We start from the raw sequence: 17,884 nt of genomic DNA, 5'->3' as shown, positions 1-17,884 counted from the left end.
TACAGTATGTAGTAATTATCAAAGCACCCGATTTACAATATCAAGTTGCCAATTGTCGAATGACGTTAGACCGTTGGTGCTTTCCGTGCATGAGGAACACGACTTCTCAGCTGATGCCAACGCCACATAAGGCGACTTCAAACAGACATCGTAAACCCACAAGTGTGGCATCTTGGCATGTCGAATTCTGAATGATGATCCGAGGGCGTTGCGTACCGTAGAACTCCTGCTCGATGAATTAACGCTAGCAGGGGGGGTCAGAGGCTGAAGATAGATCAAGTATCTTTGATTGGCTCAATGAACGGTAGTGTGCGGGGAAAACTGGCGAAAATTGGGGCCCTCAACCTGTACTGAGTTTAGCACCCGTGTTGAGCCTCAGCCCTCACCTGCTAGCGTTAATCCATTGAGCAGGAGTTTTACGGTAACGTCAAGGGAACGGCCCGATCGAAATTGAATAATGATTCGAGAGACGCGTACTTAGTTATGTTGACTGCATTACTGTTAGTCCAATAATCTTGTCCGGTTAGAGCGTTAGAGCCCCGATAGGACCAACCGACTCCTAAACAGTGTAGAGCGGTTCACGCTATGACATAGTATAGGCTTTTGACGAGTCGAATTCTCGTCCCGAGACGACAGATCCAAGACGACGTCAAGCAAATATCGCGATAAATCTGATCAAATTCGAAACGTGTGTTCGGTGCAAAAGAGTCGAGAGGGTAGCATTGATGTGATAGAGTTTGGAGATCAATCCTATCGATATGTACGTCACCCTATGCTGCCTAACTTTTCAAATATCACTTACTCATGCAACAGCGCAAAGTATCCGTATCATTTAGTAGTACCCAGAACTTCGTCTTCAGTCTTGCTCAGCACCCATATCGATACTGAATATGAAAAGTAAACCTAGCTTCCATATACCTTTCTTCTGTTTCAATCTGTTGTTCTTACCGCTTGCTTCAAGCTTCTCATGGGATATCTGGAAGGTCTTTCAACCAGATTCCAATCCACGGCAGAACCCGCATTCAGAACGAAGCGTCAAGCGCATCTCACATCAGGCTGCATCCGATTCACATCAAGATGTGCTTCTCGACGATGCAACATGGTTCGATGTTGACGGCACACCATTGTTCTACGGTGCATGGCGAGCCAAACCTGGAGCAACATCTGCAGAGCCAGTATCTCGATCGAGTTTAGTGAAGTATGGGGCACGTGTGGCATGCTGGCCCAGCTCAGGTGGTATTTGGATCAAGCATGCCGATCTTGTCGACCTAAACTTTCTAGGTCTATCCCGTATCGAAGATACGCCTAGACAGTTCAACCAGACTGCAGAGGACGAGTTTTGCACGAAACTAAAGATGACGGGTCCTGAGTGGTGGAAATTGCCTGCCACTTTCGGAGAGAGGGAGCATTTAGGCAAGGAGCAGTTTACGTGCGACACGCTGGAGGATTGCTTCAGGCCAGACATCAAGAACCACTACCTTATCGCATGGCCAGAGACTGCAATGGTTGTATGCTATATCCCAATCGTACAAGCCGAGGAAAGGGGAGAGACCTCTCTCACCAGGTACTACAACGCAATGGATATGGAAGAGCGCTGCGACATGATCAGGAGCCTTGGAGGCAAATGGTGCCGCTGCAAGGCTGAGTGTCCGGATCTCAAGAATTTGGATTGGAGCTTTCGAGATCCGGGGATCGGCGGTTGTCATGATCCCCCGTTACTTATCGACGATATGGAAGCGCTTGGTGTCGGACCTGGTTCCAACTAAACGAGCAAAGTTGTCCAATGGTTTAACAGGCATTGTGGGAGGAATGCGTCGAAGAAACTTATAGGTTGTGACACATTTATTGCAGCCTAGACACTTCCAGGCATAGGAGAAACCCCAATGAAGCAAAGTTATCACTACCAACCCATTCAAGACATGTATATCAATAAAGGCATGATCAACCTTCCTGAGGCATACATGAGGCTCAGCTAGGAATCATTTGTCCTAAGTAAGAGATTGATTGCCTTTTGTAGTCATCCTGATTAAACAGATCAGGGCCCGAAGAATAAGTTTTACTCATAACAGCATTACCAGTGCTTGCTAATACAATCAGGGGACAGCTAAGAAGTTTATTCACCGACATCTTGTTTTTGTCGATCACTCCAAATCCGCTGAGTTATCTTCCATCCGCTAAGTGCGATAAGGGCCGATAGAAAGACCTCAAGAACCAGGAGTAACCGCCTATGACGTGTTCGCATCTGTATACCACATGCTCCAAGGTTCCGAATACCTGGTCTCGAGGTCTGTGCGCAGGCAGGGCATAGATCAGCATTTTGCCCATGGCTTGAAGCCAGATTGCTGGATCAGATCTACTGTGTACTGCATCAATCCAGCAACTAGCAGCATGCGTCGATTCTGTCAAATATGCGAGACATGGTTACAATGTTGTGTCTACGCCACGACATGTGTAACACCTTCTCAGGGGCTGCATGATCACAGGGCAACGCCCTTTGCCCCTTTCAGCCCTCGCTGCACGCTGCATGCAGAGAGGCAGAATTCCATGCAGCGCACGGTGGATGGCCTGCATGCTGCAGGGGGGACTCCAATACATGCTGGAGGCCTGGACGGAAGGTCTGTAATTTAGTCACCTGGTCAACTACGATTGATTTCGTACTCGGCGTTGCGAAGAACGATCTGGTAAATCCTTAGAAGTGGTATAAGGCCGTATGCCTAGCACTTCATAAACATGGCATGAGATTTACTGCATACAACGCCCATCCAATCGTAACTATCGATGATGATAATCAATATACTAATGGTACCTGATCATGTATTGAATCGCTGACAGAAGCTTCACAAGGTTCCAGCCATGTCAGACCCCCCCAACAGTTACCAGCTCGCCCAGCAAGATTACGCGATTCAAAACCACAAAAAAAAGAGACCAGCCTCTCAGAAGCGTACCATATCAACTCAACCGGTTGTTCATTTATTCATCCACTCATGATTTCATCACCCACCTTCTTGGGTTTCGGCCTTGCATCCTCTTCGTGGTGCTTTGTCCATCTGTGTTTGCGCAGTGCGTCACCACGCTTGAAGCTTTTCTCACAGACGCGACATACGATTTTCATCATATTATGGACATGGCGAATATGTCTTGTCAAGTTTCCGGCTCCGAACTTGCCGATGAATAGTTTCCTACACTGCCCACATTTGACTGGAGGGTATGTTGCAGTCGGGTGTGACACTGGAAGATGATGAGCTTCAGGCGCAACATCGGAATCATCGGTTTGGTGAATGAGAGCCCGAGATTGAGTTCCATTGGAATATCCTTCGCTCTGGATCCATTCGGCTGTAGACGATGGTTGGCTTGCGGTTGCAAATGTGTACTCATTCATTTCGTTAGAGTTAACAGCGGCTTGGCAGTGACAGTGCGAGATAGTTTCCATCATGCGAGGATCCAGACCTTGGTCGGCATGTAAATGACAATAGCTTCCAGGCTCGGAAATGAAAGGTTGCGATCGTAGTGGATCTTGATAAGCTTGGTGGGGTGGTACGAAGAACTCCGCATCAGAGGGAGATTGGCGGCGATAGTTGTTGTACGTAGGAACACCCGGAGAACCAAACCCATTTGAGGAATGAAATATCTCCACCTGGCTAGCAGTGACATGAGACTGATAGACAGGATGTGAAGAGTATTGTGGCGGCGCATCGTGTGCGCAATGTGCATGGCCCATGGGCCGACCTTGGTCCATCAATGGAGGAAAGATTCCGCTCGGCAGTTCAGTACCGTTTGAGAACTCTTGAAATGCAGGAGGAGGGTCATTGGGAGTAATGGGCGACTGCTCAAGCATCGACACTGGTGAGTGAGTAAAGGAGCTGTTTTCACTCGTTGTGCCTGGAGGTATATTCCAGTGTCCTTCGCCATAAGTTTGTATTGGTTGGACAGGTGTTGTAATCGATCCGCGAATCTGACGGGTTGTTCCATCGATATCAGCGTGTATCATTTTTGGTTGGAAGTGATATTGCGTAGGTTGGTCAATAGGATCCTCATGGAAGTCTAGGCCATAAGTACTGTTCCATCCAGCTCCAAGCTCGTAGACATTCTGTTCAGGTAGCTCAGACATCATGGACAAGTCCAGGAGTTCTTGAGGTGTTGACGTTCCGGGCAGTTCCAACACGTGTTTGTGATGAGCGTTAGAAACCTTTCGAGAGGAACGACGGAAAGACGAGCGGAACCACTCTCGAATACTTCCCCGACGAGAGGATTTCGATAAACTGTCTTGCACAGTCCGGTTTTGTGTTCCACAATTGTTACCACTCGATGAACATGCACAGTCGCTTTGGGGTGTTGTCGTTGGGTCGAGAGTAACGAGTGTGTGGTAGCTTGGCCACAAATCGTCGTTGACAGAAGACGACGTGAAGCTAATGATTGTCAGGAATGTAGTTCAGCACACAAATGAATTAGAAAGAGGGAGTACGCGCTCACTCGAACTTCCAGCGATCGTGTGATTTTTCGATCAGGAGTCGCATGCTGTCAATTGTAAGAGGATCGGCCCAGATTTAACAATCAGAGTGCAGTGATATCGAAGGACTTTTATCCACCTTAATGACTGCAGGAAGACCAGACGTCATGGTAAAAACATATTACATTTGCCCTAGAGGAATATGCTGACGATACTGCAGGAATATACAGTAACATCAGCATGCGATGTAGCGAAAACCTGCTTTCCCACGCCCTCAGCTCTCGGCGAAGGACTTCGTCGCACAAAGGGACTTTGGCGATACACTCTTCTTGTAAATTTCTCGGCAACCCCCTGGCCTACCCATGTCTGATGGGAAGGCAAAGGGCAAAGGGCAAAAGCGTACATGGTGTCACACCAACCCCTTCTAGGGTATCTCAGGACTACTTCGCAGAGCGTCCATGTGTGTGCCGATCAGTATAATGGTCTCATGTTAAGAGGACCAACAATCGTGCTTCCGCTGGTGTTGAAACCATTCAACCAATATGATCGATGCTACAGGCGTTGCTAGAGTGTTATGGTGTTAGATTCAAGCTCAATCTGTTCTAGAGCGTCGGAGGATTTACTTCCGGGTGCTCTTGAGTGGTCGAGGAGAAGGACAACATACCTGGATGCCAAGAAGCTTGTTCATCTTTGGTGAATGTAAATGATGAGTGCAGATCGGTGTCAATGTTGAGCTGTTACATTCGCCTTGTCTCCAAGATCGATACCGAAGACACCCTGTAGGGGGACTAGATCAGGCAATTCGAGAGGGCGGCAGCCCTTCCGTCCCTAGAAGTGAAGCGGGCAAAACTAGCGCGGCCGGCGCTTGGAGTAGCGAGGACTCTACGGCTTACGCAAGCGACCTGGGCAAAGGTTTCGTTCCAACTCGAGAGCATTCTGAAAATTACAGAGGGACACGCGTCGCGGGGATGTAATTGTCCGTGCGGCCACGTATGAAATGGTCTGTTGATGGATGTTGCAAGATATGATGGAATTGGAACGAAGTTGCTGCATCTTTGGGTTGAAAATTTGCTGCAACGATTCATTCTTCGATTCTTCCAGGCTCTGCTCTGAGGCATACATATACTCGAAGATGTTCAAGTTTTACAGCCCCCAAAGAAACATCCTGAATCTTACTACTCAGCCTCCGTGGAACAATAGGCGAGGCAGATCTCGAGGCAGACTCAACCTTTGGAGGTCGGGGTAGCATGCACCTACGCCGCAATTCCGGTGAAAGCAATATTCCAGGAAATCGGTGTGTCATGCCAGCAACCAGCACCAACGAGCTGGTTGCAGACATCAAACCAGGATTCGAGTCTTGTCAACTTTTGAGCGAATGGGAAAGGTGGGACCACAAGACCCTCACATGAATCAGAGTGTTTCTCGTTTAGTCCGTAAAACTAGATAATGTTTCAACGCGCCTACCCACCAGTGATTCTCGAGACACTTCCATTTGAGGCCTAGCCAACGCATGTCACGAGATATCTGGCCAACTGGCCAAACGCGATAAGAAAATAAGGCAATTACACCTACAGAGTCTAGATTCGAAGCTCCAAGACTTTTAGCTCGAGGGACCTCATTGTTTTGGGCTGATTTAGGAGGACAATGTGCTGAGTCTGATCCCGTATCCTTGAATGACGCAGGCCAATCATTGACTTGCGAACGGCCTCTTGAGTGGAGCTATCAGTTACAGGACTCTCTGATACCGAATTTCTAGTTGCCTTATTGCCTTATTGCCTGAAAAAAAGTCAGACTCGGCGTCGCAATACATGCTGATTTGGGCATGAGTTTGTGTTGTGAGGTAGGTACGATTGTAGTCTTTCGGAGTGGCCCGTGCATGGACCAGGAAACTTCCCCGCCCGCTCTCCGTGCCATGCTTGGTTCAACATCTCGCCTCTCGACGCCACCTCATTCTCATTCACTTTGCTACCCTTGCCTACGTCTTTTTGTCTTGGCAGATTCCCGTAACACCTATCGCTATCATGACTTCAGCAGACGTCGATAGGTCGAAAAATGCCGAAGCCTCGCCGTCGTTGACGACATGTACACTGAGAACGCTCAACAGGACGCCTTGAAACACGTACCATTATCCGAAACAGGCCTGGTTCTCAACCTTTGTCAGTCTAGACAACAACAGGGTCGCATAAAAAACCCGAGGCCATGAAGCCAAGGATTTTCTCATGCTCATGCCTTGCGCTTGACCTCTCAAATGAGGCTCACATCCCACATGACAGCATCCTTCTGCTGTAACCTTGAGGCTCTGAAATCGTACGACGAGGCCGATCGCACGATCGCCATCGCGCATGTCCTGTCATCCTCTGAAGGGTGCATCATCCCAAGAAGCCCGTCAGCTGTAACGGGGCACACAATTGCACCAAAACAGGAAAGATCGACAAGCAGCTCATCCCAACGCGGTCACATAAGCTCGAAACTTAATTACCGACAAACGCCATCCCCCAACAACTCCCCTGGCCGTTATGCCTCCGAGGATATTGATTTGCGACTATTTTCGAACACCCCGTTGCCGGCCGCTGTGGAGATCACTCGATTTCCGCCTGGGGAGATCGGAGGCAGGGAGTCTAGACGTCTAGACCCGAAGATCGCTCTTGAGCCAGCCCGTTTCGTGCTCTCTACCAGGGTCTTTTCTCCCCAGGTACCAACGTCATGCAGGGAGCTGTGGAAAAAAAAGGTCCATCCCATACTACCCGAGATGATCTGCACCGCATTCATGACAACCACATGTCACCTCCACCTCAGCTCTCGTGCGAGATTCCCTCCTGAACAGGTCCTCCGCTCTCTCGAGTGACTCACCTCAGGCTAAACTTATCCTCACCAAGCGCCAGAGTCCCTCGAAGCCCCACACTCTGACCGAGTCCCTCTAGAGAACCCCACATTCAATCCCCCCCCCCCGCCCAATCGTCATCCTGGCACCATCGGCTATCCCCAACTCCGACCGACCGCACGATAAGAGCCTCGCAAAAGAAAATACGCATCACGTGCGCAAACGCGGATCTGTGGGTGGGACTATTTCTGTTTCACCAGCGAGCCTGAGGGGGGGGAAAGGCACCGGTCAGCCAGAATAGATTGACGGCTTCTACTTTCAGGTTCACCGGTGAACGTGTGCTGGCATTGATGACGCGGCACGAGAGGGACCATACTGTCAGGTGGGACGTCTTGTGACGGTCGATCGCGATAGTGTCTTTGTCTTGAGAGGTGCGTGAGGCTCTGCTGGTGAGATTTTAGTGATGCGTGAGGGGAACGATGGCGGTAACTTCTATGTTTTTGGGGATTTTGCTCCACGATAGTGGTAGATTTCGTAAACGGAGTGGAAAGGAAGATGTTACGAGTATGGGATTTTACTGAATTCTCCCTCATAAGACCACCGTGATGCATGACCATGAACCATTACGCATAACCCTCGTTTGAAAAATTGAGAAAAACACCGCGCCAGATTACCCATCATGCCCCAGAATCTCACATACAAGGCTGAGTCCAAGCCCCAACCTGCCCCCATTAGTCCAAAGATCAGCACACCCTCCGTACTCAACCTCCGCCCCCATGCCACAGAAACCATGCCAACCCACCACGCCGTGCGCGCCGTATATGCCGACATCGACACCCGAAAGATCCAGCCTTCCCATCAACGCCCCGAAAAACATCGGGCAGGGGAGATATAAAGCACGCGATTGAACTCTTCTCTGGATATTGCGTATCCAGCTAACTCAGGTACTCCGCTCATCGTACACGGTGTTCCATGGCCCGGCGCGTTGGGCCTCGTGCAAGTACCTCGCTGTGGTGGTGGTTGGGGGTAGATGTTGGTTGTGCGCTTGGAGGGTTGAGGGGGAGAGGTGCTGGTGTGGAGGGGTGGGGGGTTGGTATGGCGGGGGAGGTTGTGGGTATGCGTTGGTGTGCTGAGTAGTGTGCTGATGTAAGGCGGGTGTGGAAGAGGAGCTTTGCGAGGTGTGGTGGTGGGTGGAGGAGTGAGGTGGTGGTGCCGGTGCCGGTGCTAGGGGTGCGAGATTCAACGCAGGGTTGTTGATTACGGCGTAGATTTCTGGGTTGATGGTTTCCCAGGGCCGGGGGACTGGGTGTGAGGGTTGCTGCTGCTCGTGGGTGGAGTATAGGCGGTGGGGTGGGCGGAAGGGAGGTTGTGAGTTGTAGTTGGCGTCAGAAGTCTCGGGTCTAGACGACCTGTGTTCTTGCGAGGAAGTGGCTTGGTGGTTAGACTGAGGTCGCGATCAGCACTCGTAGATATAAACAACACTGATGAACTTACTGGCTCGTTGGTAGACTGCGAAGTTGGGCGAGAGCGGTTGTGTTCTCGGCTCTGCGCGTCTCGGCTCGGGCCGTCCTGACGGACGTGAGATTTTGGGTATTTCTTTGACATATCGCGTGCAGTAAGACTTTGGTTCGGCTTAAAGCAAGGTGTGGTTCGTCCCGTTGAGGCTGGAAATGTGGCTTAGACGGTGCAGAGAGTGGTAGCCTAGACGCAACCAGATGGCAAGGTAGAAAATGGTGGCTCAGGGGTAGGAGGCTGTCAGCGTATGAGTTGACGTTGAGTTGAGTGGGTGTGGATCAGGCCAGGGACAGTTCGCAGACGATGGGTGGAGATGTAAAGGGAAAGGAACAGTGAATGTGCAGGTCAGGTGCGGTTACTTATAGACAGCGGTTTGTTCAGGACAGACTCGATCCCCGCCGGGATTGAGAGGGACTAAACAACAAACAACAGCATTTTCCGTCCCGTACGTTGAGTACGTCTTCATTTTGCCCTTTCAGGCGCCCAGGCACACTTGCGTGAAGCTTGTGATGCCTCCGGGCAGACCAGTGTCAATCCCGCTGTGATTAAATCCAGCGTTGCATTGCTTGGTATGCCTCTTGTGCGCGAAGTTTTGACTCATGCTCGACTTGCGTGTTCATCTGGCAGGACTTATCTGGAGCGACGCGTGTCGATCTTCGGGACAAGCGAAGTCCCTAGAATTAGAACCCGTTCTAGGCGTGAAGCCGGAAGGGCACACAGAACGTGATTCTGCCGACCAGTACCGCCGAACAGGGCAAGAGAAGAAAGGGCGCGAGTGAACACACGTGCGTGCCCAGTGCGGCAAATGGCAGCGGATTGGACGGAGGAGTTCAGAGGGCACCAGTGGCGTGGCACGGAAGGGCGAACGCAACGCCCCACATCTAGAACTATTTATTTTAGCAGACGACGTGAAATGGGTCGTGTAACCTTCACGATGGGGATGTGGGGTGTGGGGGTAACCCGGGGATGACACAAGCGTTTCGCTACCCTGTCCTCGGTAAACGCGCTGTCACGCGATCTACCGAGGGAACGCATCTCTTGGGCACTTCGATCATCGTATGTGCGTCATCTCCGCCGATCGGCCGTTGAAAGCAGTTGGTCCGAGTGCGCTATGCCTCCAAGCACACAACTCTAATTAGCGAGACGGTTGGAAAGATAAAATCGTTGGCAAAGAAGACGTGATGATATGAAACATGGTAGTTGTATTCGTGCACGCTAATTCAAGTTGAATATGAGAAGAAAAGAAAGCTGTCGCTTGTCGCCAATTCGTGAATACGCCGAATGCTGCCACTTGTGAGCAACGAGTAGCCTAAGTAGTGGTCGTTGAATTTCATCGATACGCCAAGGCTGTTAGGGAGTTTGACAGGTTCGAGGCGGCTGGCGCGGGCGTCCAAGCCAGCGATCCAAGCTCCAAGCCCAGTTGTGACACTGAAGGTTCAGAAGCCTTACTCTCTCTGTCAGCCACGCAAAATCTGACCGTAGTTGGTGAGACCAGAATGCCAGCGCCAGGATAGAATGGACAACATTCGCGATTGGAAGTTTTCAAGTTGGGAAGCAAAGATGCTCCAGGTCGCAGTAAATGACCTGAGTAAGTGCTTCATGAAAAGAACAATGTATCGTAAGTAAAGTGAAAGCGTGTTAAAAAACTTGCAGCTTAGCTGTTCACCGCGCTAAGGTCATCATAATCCAGGCCAGACCAATCAATCGCAAGTACTGGTCCTGTTGAAAGAAAGCGATATAGTCATCTCGAAGCGTCGCCCGTCTCTCATTTACGTGAGTCGTATACCGACTTTTTGTTTGCAGCATTCTCGATCTGTACACTTCAGTATGTGCGTAATCAAAATCATCATCGTAACTTACAAACGTGCGGTCGCCATCTTCTGCTTGTATCAGATGGCCCTCATACCTCCAACTCTCTCGATCTGCATCGCCGAGACTCATCCAGTCTTCCCCTGGCAGATTGGTTTCATTGACAAGATCCAAGACGAACGGAAATATCTTTGAGTTGTAGACGACTTCGTCGACGATATCGGCCCAAACGCCCTTGAACAAACTGCACTGTCTGAACGTGACGGATTTCAGTGTTCCTGAATGTCGCTTGAGTAATTCACTGAAATCACGTTCTTCTGCGTAGATGCCTTCAAGGCTCAGCGATTGCAGCTTGGGCCACGTCGTTCGCAAGCCAAGGCAGGCAAAGACCTGGTGTTGGAGTAAGGAGCTGTCGTACATGTGTAAAGCAGCTTTCTTCCAGTGAGTAATGTGGATAGCCAAGTACTTGAGATCCTGGGCAGCGATGAGTAGATTAGCCCGTTTGGCGAGATTTTTCGATACCACGCTGAGAGAACACCCACGGGTTTCTGTATAAAAGGCCATGTTCAGCTCGAGATGTTGTAGACGGCTGAACAGATGTAATGCAGCTTGCTCGTCGTCTGCTGTTGGCAAGTCAAAGATGGAGATAGAAAACTCAGTACCCGGTTCTCCTGTCCGCATCCGATCGACCTTGAATTTGCGAACTCCGGTATATTGGGACAGATAGATTGCACCAATGAGCTGTCGAAACGCATGCGACGAGGATGCATAGTCATAGCTTGAGCGAGCAAGCCCCTCTGGCATGTAGCGAGAGGTAGGACCGATCCCTCGCGGAAGCAGATCGCGCACAACTTTGGCCTCGATAGGAATGAAATGTGGATGAGGCGAGTACACGATTGATGTCACATGTGGCAACTGATCCAAGGCTCGTGCAATTGTTTGTATTAGAACCCCGCTGGTGACCATTTCCTGTTGATCGGTAAACAGCTCCTGGTACCGCTTCCACCTGTCAACCCGTCAGTCTGTGCTCTTTTTAAAGTGAAAGCAACTACACTCACCTGGTCTGACCAAACCAAGACGGTGGTCCTGGTTGATGTCCCTCAATTCTGGCTACTGCATGGGCATACATCCGCTCCTGCTTGGCCATGCTTTTGTTGTAGAGAGAGGAATCAAACACAATCTCTTTCACATACTTTGGGTAAATCGAGTGGAGTGAGATGTTCTGAAATGCCCCCAACGCTTTGTATCTGGCGCATGCGACTATACTGCGAAAAAGCGTTGGAGAAGCAGTGTCCCAGAACTTCTTGCAAACGCGGCGCACATTCTTGAGGTCAGATGCTGGAAGGTAAGTGAATATCTCAATGTGAAGTTCAACGGGCAGCAGGTTGAAAGCCATCTCGACGCAGAATCGTAACAAGCTGCTGAATGTTGATGTAAAGCGACGACAAGGCTGAGGGTAAGCAAGGTGGGTGTTTGCTGTTGCTGTTGCGGAGAGAAGGGTTAAAGCCGACAAGGTTAGTACGGTTCTTGGCGCGGAATCAGGTGTTCGACATCACCCAGCATGATGCACAATGATAGTGACTAGATACGAGTGAAACTATTGCTTCCGCAGTTTGTTAAGTGCTGCCATGACGCCTTCGCTCATGTCTTCCTCTATTTGTTTCCTCTTTGCTGGCTTGGACGCGATGATTTGACTTCCACTGCTGACACCCACACGACCCGTCTCTATGTCACGCATTGCCTCCTCCTCATCGTCACCCACGATGAGGTTGTCGAGATCCTCAGCAGGACGACGGTCAGGCCGCTTGTCTGCATCTGATTCAGCGGCCGCACCCAGAGAAGCTCTTTGCATGTCCATAGCCAACGGCACTGCATCGTCCAACCTCTGACGTGCCGTGGCTGCAACAGCAGTCTCTGTTGGTGGCAAGTCCTCCTCTTCCGCCATGGAGATCTCCATTGATGCAGCCGGACGACTGTCCTCGCGATTAAGACTTCTTCTTGCTGCCTTCTTGACCCTGAAAGGCTCCCTGACTGCGTTGCACCAACGCTGGACCTTCTTGTCTCCCCAGCCAGCGATGAGTCCAATCTCTTCGGGGCCTGCACTGATAGCCGTGCGAACGCTCCCAAAGTTGGAGACCAAGCCAACCGCGTCCGTCTTGTTGATGCTGCGAGGCACGGTGATGAACTCGACCATCTTCTCCGAGTACGTCGACGACTGCTGGGCACGAATGCTGGTCGGCGCAGCGTTCTCGAAGGTCTTGAACAGCTCCAGGTAGCGACCAGCTTCCTGTGCGCTCCAGCACAGCATGACGGTGACGTTGTTGACCAGTGACGTCTTTGATAGCTCCCGCAGTGACTCTTCGTGGTTCTCAATGTCGACCATGGTGAGCAAGATGCGCAGGTTGTACTGGCCCTTCAAGTCGCGGATGCGGTTGTAGATGTACTCTGGATGCAGGCGGTGGTACTTGAGGGAGAGGAACAGGGCGCATGTGGTAGCACCGACGACATAGTCAGCGGGGATGTCAGAGTACTCCCAGGCGACCGACTTGACGCCGTTCAAGATGGGGTTTCCTTTCTGCCTGGGCGAGACCAGGATGGAGCTGGGGCCGGAGCGCGAGGGCAGAGCCTGGGGCGTGGGCTGCTGCACTTTGGACGCGGTTGGATTCGCGACTTGCGCTCTGGGTGCGTTGGCTGGGGCGTGTTGGGCGACATTGCCGGGGCGGGCGCGTTGGTCATCCATGCCGACCGTACGAGGGCGACGCAGGCGACGCAGGCATTGGGCGGCGGCGTCGACGTTGGTGTCGACGTTGGTGTCGCTTGTAATTGCAGTGCTCGTAACGAAGGAGCCAGATGCGAGGGCCTGACACATGACCGCCGTGCACGTGCAGCAGTCGGAGCCCGGCTCAACCGCAAAGCCATGCCATCGTCCTGCCTTCACACCATCACCAGCCCTACCGCGCAACCGCCCACCGCACCCGTCCAGCTCACCGCCCATCCCCGAACGCACCACACTCACCACCCGCACGAATCCACGCCGAGCCACTCCTTTCTCGCATGCGCACCGCATAGAGCGTCGCCCACCCACTTGCCGCGGTCGGCGGGAGACGCCCAACACCCCAGTGCACCTCGCCTCAGCTCCTCGCACGCCCACGCCCACGTCCACGCCCACAAGCCCCCGCCCGCGCGCCTGCCCTGCCAGGAGCCACGGCCTCTATGTCGGATCACAGCGCGAAACGCCAACGCCTTGGTTCCGACGGCCGCTTCTCGCCTGCCTCGCCCTCCTTCGACATTGCTGCCAAAGCCGGCCACCAGACAAAGCTCTTTCACCCGCGCACCCCGACCTCGCCCCCATACTTCCCGATGAATCCACAGTCCAATGGAGACACTGCCAGGACTACCACCGCTGCGTCCTCGGAGAAGACCTCGCCGTCCTCGGCCCCCATGTCGCGCTCCCTCTCACAGTCGGCGACGTCGGCGACGAGCCAGCATCCGTTCCCCACGCCTGCAAGCACAGCAGGCCCTAATACCTTGGCCAACCTCGACAGCGACGGCGATGCCATTATGGGAGATGGCGTGGAAGACGATGCAACGCGGTTAGGCCGTCACAGGCTCTCCAACCACAACCGGCAAGGGGAGGCAGCTTTCTCCGAGAACGGCGGTCTGAAGGCTGCCGAGGGCGTCAGCGGCAGCCAACTGTTCAAGACGACACAAACATGCCACACCATGTCTAGACCACATGGCTCGCAAAACCTCTTCCAACTATACGGCTTGGAGACGCTTGCCAGATCAGTAGCACGTACGGACCCGGTAACAGGAGAGAAGATTAACAAGCTTCGAAAGTCCTACGAGGGTCACATCAAGAGCTTGCAGATCGCGGGCAAGCCAAAGGCTGCTAAAATGGACGGTGCCTTCTCTGGGCTGATGCATCCCGTCATGCCAGACGAGATTTGGCTGAGCCAAAAGAGACAGGGGAAGGAAGTGGAACGAGCACTGGGTGCTGAGCAGACGACGCTCAACCCAGACTTCAGCAGTCTTCTCGACGGCGCTCTAGCAGGCATGGCTCCTGGATCGCTTCCAAACGCCGACACGGCAAAGTACAGAGCGTACATTGGCACAGACGACATGGCAAAGCCAAAGCCTAGCACAGACGGACCAGCAGCCCGTGGCACGCCCCTCGCAGCGTCGACCCCAACTCCACACACCACCGCAGCGGCCAGGGCGTTCAGACCAGAAAGAGCAGGCTCCAAGCGCCACTACACCGACGCAACCTTCCAAGGCTACAGCGAGGGCTTCAACGACGAGTTCGGGGCCGACTCAACAGGCGGCGAAGACAACGGGCAAAGCAGTCTAGCCAAAAGGCGGAAGCTCCAACAATTCGAACGAACATCGCACTCTGTGGAAGTGGGCGGCACTCGACGATGACAAACTCTCCCCTCTCTCTGCGCCCATGATATCTGAGCACATTTTCTTGCAACAATACCAATACCAATACCAATACCAATAACAATAACAACAACAACATCACCTTTTAGACCATGTGGGGAACTTTCACGGACAGGCGTTTACGGACTCTTCTCGCGCGATATTCTAACCGGGGCGGTCACGATGAAATCCACAATGACGACGGTTTGATGACGAAACGGGCCTTCCCCCAAGCTGGTAGGTAGGCTCTTCTCTTCTTTTGTGGCATCTCGTCGAACAATATCTTCTTTGATCTTTTGATTTTTTTGATTTTGCATTAATTGCGTAGCGTCGGGGGGGAAGGATGGGGACAAGCAAGCAAAGCCATGGATGGATTGATGCTTTTATTCTTTTTTTTTTACTCACTTTTCAAAACCTGACTTATGGGTAAAATGGGCGTTTCGGAATGGTGCTTTGTTGCTTGCTGGACTCTTGTTTTTTTACTGCTGCTGCTGCTGCTGCTGTGGCCGCTTTGGGCTTTTGGCTTTTTTTCGCTGCTGCTGCTGTCTTCTCGCGTTCCGACGATGGGAGGAAGAGAGATTGTATGGATGTGTGTGTGTGTGTGTGCGTGTGTGCATATTTGGGCTTTGGGACGTACGACCGTTTCGCGCCTCATGATACCCTCGGGATAACTCCGCTGCTGGTGGGGAGCCTGGATATAAAAATGAAATCGAAATTTGAATTGAAACTGGACTGAACTGAATCATACAGTGTTTGGTGGACATGATTGAGACGTTGAGATTTCCAAATTCATCTCCATCTACACAGAACATAACATACAGACATAAAACAACGTAGTTTACAACCGCGCCAACAACCCCACCACCTCCCCCCTCAACTCCCCAAGCCCAACATCCCTCTTCACCCCCAGCCGCCGACACTGAACTTCCACTTCCCGCCTATCCTTCCACCCCCGCCCCAGCACGACAAGGACCGGGTACCCGATAAGATCTGCATCGCGCAGTTTCCACCCCAGGCTCTTATCCGGGCGATCATCGAGCACGACATCGATCGCTGCAGACCCCTCACTCCCGCCGCTGATCCCGGTAGACGCGCCACCCACACCACGCAACACATCATACACCTCCGCGGCCTCGGCGTCAGCAGTCTGCGGCGCCGTCAAAACCGCTGCTTCCCACGGCGCGACAACGCGCGGCCATTGCAGTCCCCGCTCATCCGCCAGCAGCGATGCCACCGCGCCAATGAGGCGCGATACACCTATCCCATGGCACCCCATCTGCAGCGCCTCCTTGGCCTGGCTGTTTGGCCCCGCGACGATCGCGTTGAGCGGCGCGCTGTACCGCGTGCCGAGGTGGAACGTGTGGGCGACTTCAATCGCTTTCTGGACTTTGAGGGTGCCGGCTGCGCAGTTCGGGCACGGGGAGCCCGGGACCGTGGGCGTGAGGTCCACGCCGGCGAGGGAAGTGGGAGTTAGTGCGCGGTCGCAGAGGACGATAGTGCGGGATGTTTTTTCGAGGAGGGGGGTGAGGGTGCTGGGCTCGATGCCGGTGTCTAGTGTGATGGGGGAGGGGAGCGCGCGCTTCACCGCGTGGAGGTTTGTGTGGGTTGCTGCGAGGGCCCAGGATGTGCGGCCGGGGGGTGTGGTGGTGGAGCAGGATGGGGGGCGGGGCACGTGGATCTGGATTGCTGTGCTGCGGTCGAGGCTGATGCCTGTGAAGATTAGCTGCTCGGGGGTGCCGGGAGGGGGCTGCGTGGGCTTCTTCTCGACGAGCTCCTCGTTGGCGATGTAGGTGCAGGCTGTGCAGCTCCAGATGTTGTCTTCCCCTTTTGTGGAGACGAAGTGGTACTCGTGGCTTAGCTTGCCGCCCATGTTCCCGGAGTCTGCGTCGGCGACTAGATACGGCAGGTTGAGTTCGGAGAAGAGGTTGTTGTATGCCTGGCGGACTTCTTCGTATGTGCTTAGTGCGGCGTCGGGTGAGTAGTCGAATGTGTAGAGATCTTTCATCAGGAACTCTTTGGCGCGGAGGAGGCCTTGCCGCGGTCGTCGTTCGTCTCGGTACTTCCTGCCTACTTGGTACAATCTGAGCGGTAGGTCTTTGTACGAATGTACCATGCCTGACACTAGGGAAGTGATCTCCTCCTCGTGAGTGGGGGAGAGGAGGAAGCCCGATTCTTTCCTGTCGTTAACGCGTAGGAGTTCCGAGTTAGTGGAGTACCGGCCTGATTGACGCCAGAGGGCTTCGGTGGTGAGAGTGGAAAGAGAGACTTTTGAGGCGGCGATGGAGTGCATGTGTTTGTCGATCAAGGCTTCGAGTTTGTTCTGCACGCGGAGGCCAAGGGGAAGTAGGTGGAAGACTCCTGAGTGTGCCTGTATGCACGTGATGAGCGGGTGGTGGTATGGAGGGGAAAGGGAAGGGGTACCTGGCGGAGGAAACCGCCTCTTATCAGCAGGGCGTGGGATTCATCTAGGCGATGTCAGGATGGTTGTCGTTGAAGTGAGTTTAGATAGATTGACCTTGGTCGCCATCTTGGGGGGAAATTCCACCCGTGGGAGTCCAGAATTTTGATAGCCGGTCTCGTGAATCGGTCTGAGTTCATGTCAGTGCGTGCGGTAAAATTCAAGTGTCATCAGCCTACAGCTATAAATCTGACATTTCCGAGTCGGTGGTTCAACCTCAGTATGCGTGGGTGATGTGCGGCTCTCCAAATGTGCACCGTCATTAGCGCGCAGTCTCACGTGCTTGATTAGACACTTTGCAGGAATTGACAGAGATGGAAGACTCCAAATAGACCGAGAAGAAGAAAACCCGAAAAAAGATAGTGTATGGGTCAATTGATGGATTGATAGTCGCGATGTGAGAGCTGCTCGC

The 17,884-nt window shown here is 52.6% G+C and overlaps 7 protein-coding genes across 7 annotated transcripts; 3 read left to right on the top strand and 4 right to left on the bottom strand.

The window, feature by feature from the left end:
• The first annotated feature begins 473 nt into the window (after positions 1-473).
• P153DRAFT_194207 (uncharacterized protein) lies at positions 474-2,144 on the top strand. Its single transcript, XM_033662451.1, has 3 exons — positions 474-522; positions 573-760; positions 821-2,144. The coding sequence occupies exon 3, from the start codon at positions 891-893 to the stop codon at positions 1,764-1,766; it is 876 nt and encodes a 291-aa protein (XP_033525769.1). The 5' UTR covers positions 474-522; positions 573-760; positions 821-890; the 3' UTR covers positions 1,767-2,144.
• Positions 2,145-2,784: 640 nt separating this feature from the next.
• P153DRAFT_193877 (uncharacterized protein) lies at positions 2,785-4,798 on the bottom strand. The gene is made up of 2 exons (XM_033662449.1): positions 4,471-4,798; positions 2,785-4,406 (listed from the first exon to the last, which is right to left on the bottom strand). The coding sequence occupies exons 1-2, from the start codon at positions 4,512-4,514 to the stop codon at positions 2,975-2,977; spliced, it is 1,476 nt and encodes a 491-aa protein (XP_033525768.1). The 5' UTR covers positions 4,515-4,798; the 3' UTR covers positions 2,785-2,974.
• A 1,582-nt stretch (positions 4,799-6,380) lies between these two features.
• On the top strand, positions 6,381-7,401 carry P153DRAFT_193830 (uncharacterized protein). Its single transcript, XM_033662448.1, has one exon. The coding sequence runs from the start codon at positions 6,696-6,698 to the stop codon at positions 7,290-7,292; it is 597 nt and encodes a 198-aa protein (XP_033525767.1). The 5' UTR covers positions 6,381-6,695; the 3' UTR covers positions 7,293-7,401.
• An 807-nt stretch (positions 7,402-8,208) lies between these two features.
• Positions 8,209-8,873, bottom strand: P153DRAFT_355178 (uncharacterized protein; the record flags this gene model as incomplete). The annotated part of the gene is made up of 2 exons (XM_033666558.1): positions 8,209-8,712; positions 8,763-8,873. The coding sequence occupies 2 exons, from the start codon at positions 8,871-8,873 to the stop codon at positions 8,209-8,211; spliced, it is 615 nt and encodes a 204-aa protein (XP_033525766.1).
• A 1,675-nt stretch (positions 8,874-10,548) lies between these two features.
• P153DRAFT_355177 (uncharacterized protein) lies at positions 10,549-13,587 on the bottom strand (the record flags this gene model as incomplete). Its single annotated transcript, XM_033666557.1, has 4 exons — positions 10,549-10,596; positions 10,644-11,598; positions 11,651-12,010; positions 12,191-13,587. The coding sequence occupies 4 exons, from the start codon at positions 13,585-13,587 to the stop codon at positions 10,549-10,551; spliced, it is 2,760 nt and encodes a 919-aa protein (XP_033525765.1).
• Positions 13,588-13,805: 218 nt separating this feature from the next.
• On the top strand, positions 13,806-15,014 carry P153DRAFT_374269 (Rox3-domain-containing protein; the record flags this gene model as incomplete). The annotated part of the gene is made up of 1 exon (XM_033669509.1): positions 13,806-15,014. The coding sequence occupies one exon, from the start codon at positions 13,806-13,808 to the stop codon at positions 15,012-15,014; it is 1,209 nt and encodes a 402-aa protein (XP_033525764.1).
• Positions 15,015-15,852: 838 nt separating this feature from the next.
• On the bottom strand, positions 15,853-17,831 carry P153DRAFT_311706 (prolyl-tRNA synthetase-like protein; the record flags this gene model as incomplete). The annotated part of the gene is made up of 4 exons (XM_033664815.1): positions 17,652-17,831; positions 17,530-17,602; positions 17,436-17,479; positions 15,853-17,382 (listed from the first exon to the last, which is right to left on the bottom strand). The coding sequence occupies exons 1-4, from the start codon at positions 17,733-17,735 to the stop codon at positions 15,853-15,855; spliced, it is 1,731 nt and encodes a 576-aa protein (XP_033525763.1). The 5' UTR covers positions 17,736-17,831.
• Positions 17,832-17,884: the final 53 nt, after the last annotated feature.

The sequence above is a fragment of the Dothidotthia symphoricarpi genome (assembly GCF_010015815.1).
Source record: "Dothidotthia symphoricarpi CBS 119687 unplaced genomic scaffold P153scaffold_6, whole genome shotgun sequence".
NCBI classification, from domain to species: Eukaryota; Fungi; Ascomycota; class Dothideomycetes; order Pleosporales; family Dothidotthiaceae; genus Dothidotthia; species Dothidotthia symphoricarpi.
This window is presented reverse-complemented; position numbering and strand designations above follow the sequence as displayed.

Excerpts from the sequence above, each read along its gene's own strand:
- P153DRAFT_193830 (XM_033662448.1), top strand. The coding sequence starts at position 6,696 with ATGAGGCTCACATCCCACATGACAGCATCCTTCTGCTGTAACCTTGAG.
- P153DRAFT_194207 (XM_033662451.1), top strand. The coding sequence starts at position 891 with ATGAAAAGTAAACCTAGCTTCCATATACCTTTCTTCTGTTTCAATCTG.
- P153DRAFT_193877 (XM_033662449.1), bottom strand. The coding sequence starts at position 4,514 with ATGCGACTCCTGATCGAAAAATCACACGATCGCTGGAAGTTCGA. Across the intron at positions 4,407-4,470 it reads CACGATCGCTGGAAGTTCGA|CTTCACGTCGTCTTCTGTCA; the intron begins GTGAGCGCGTAC and ends GACAATCATTAG.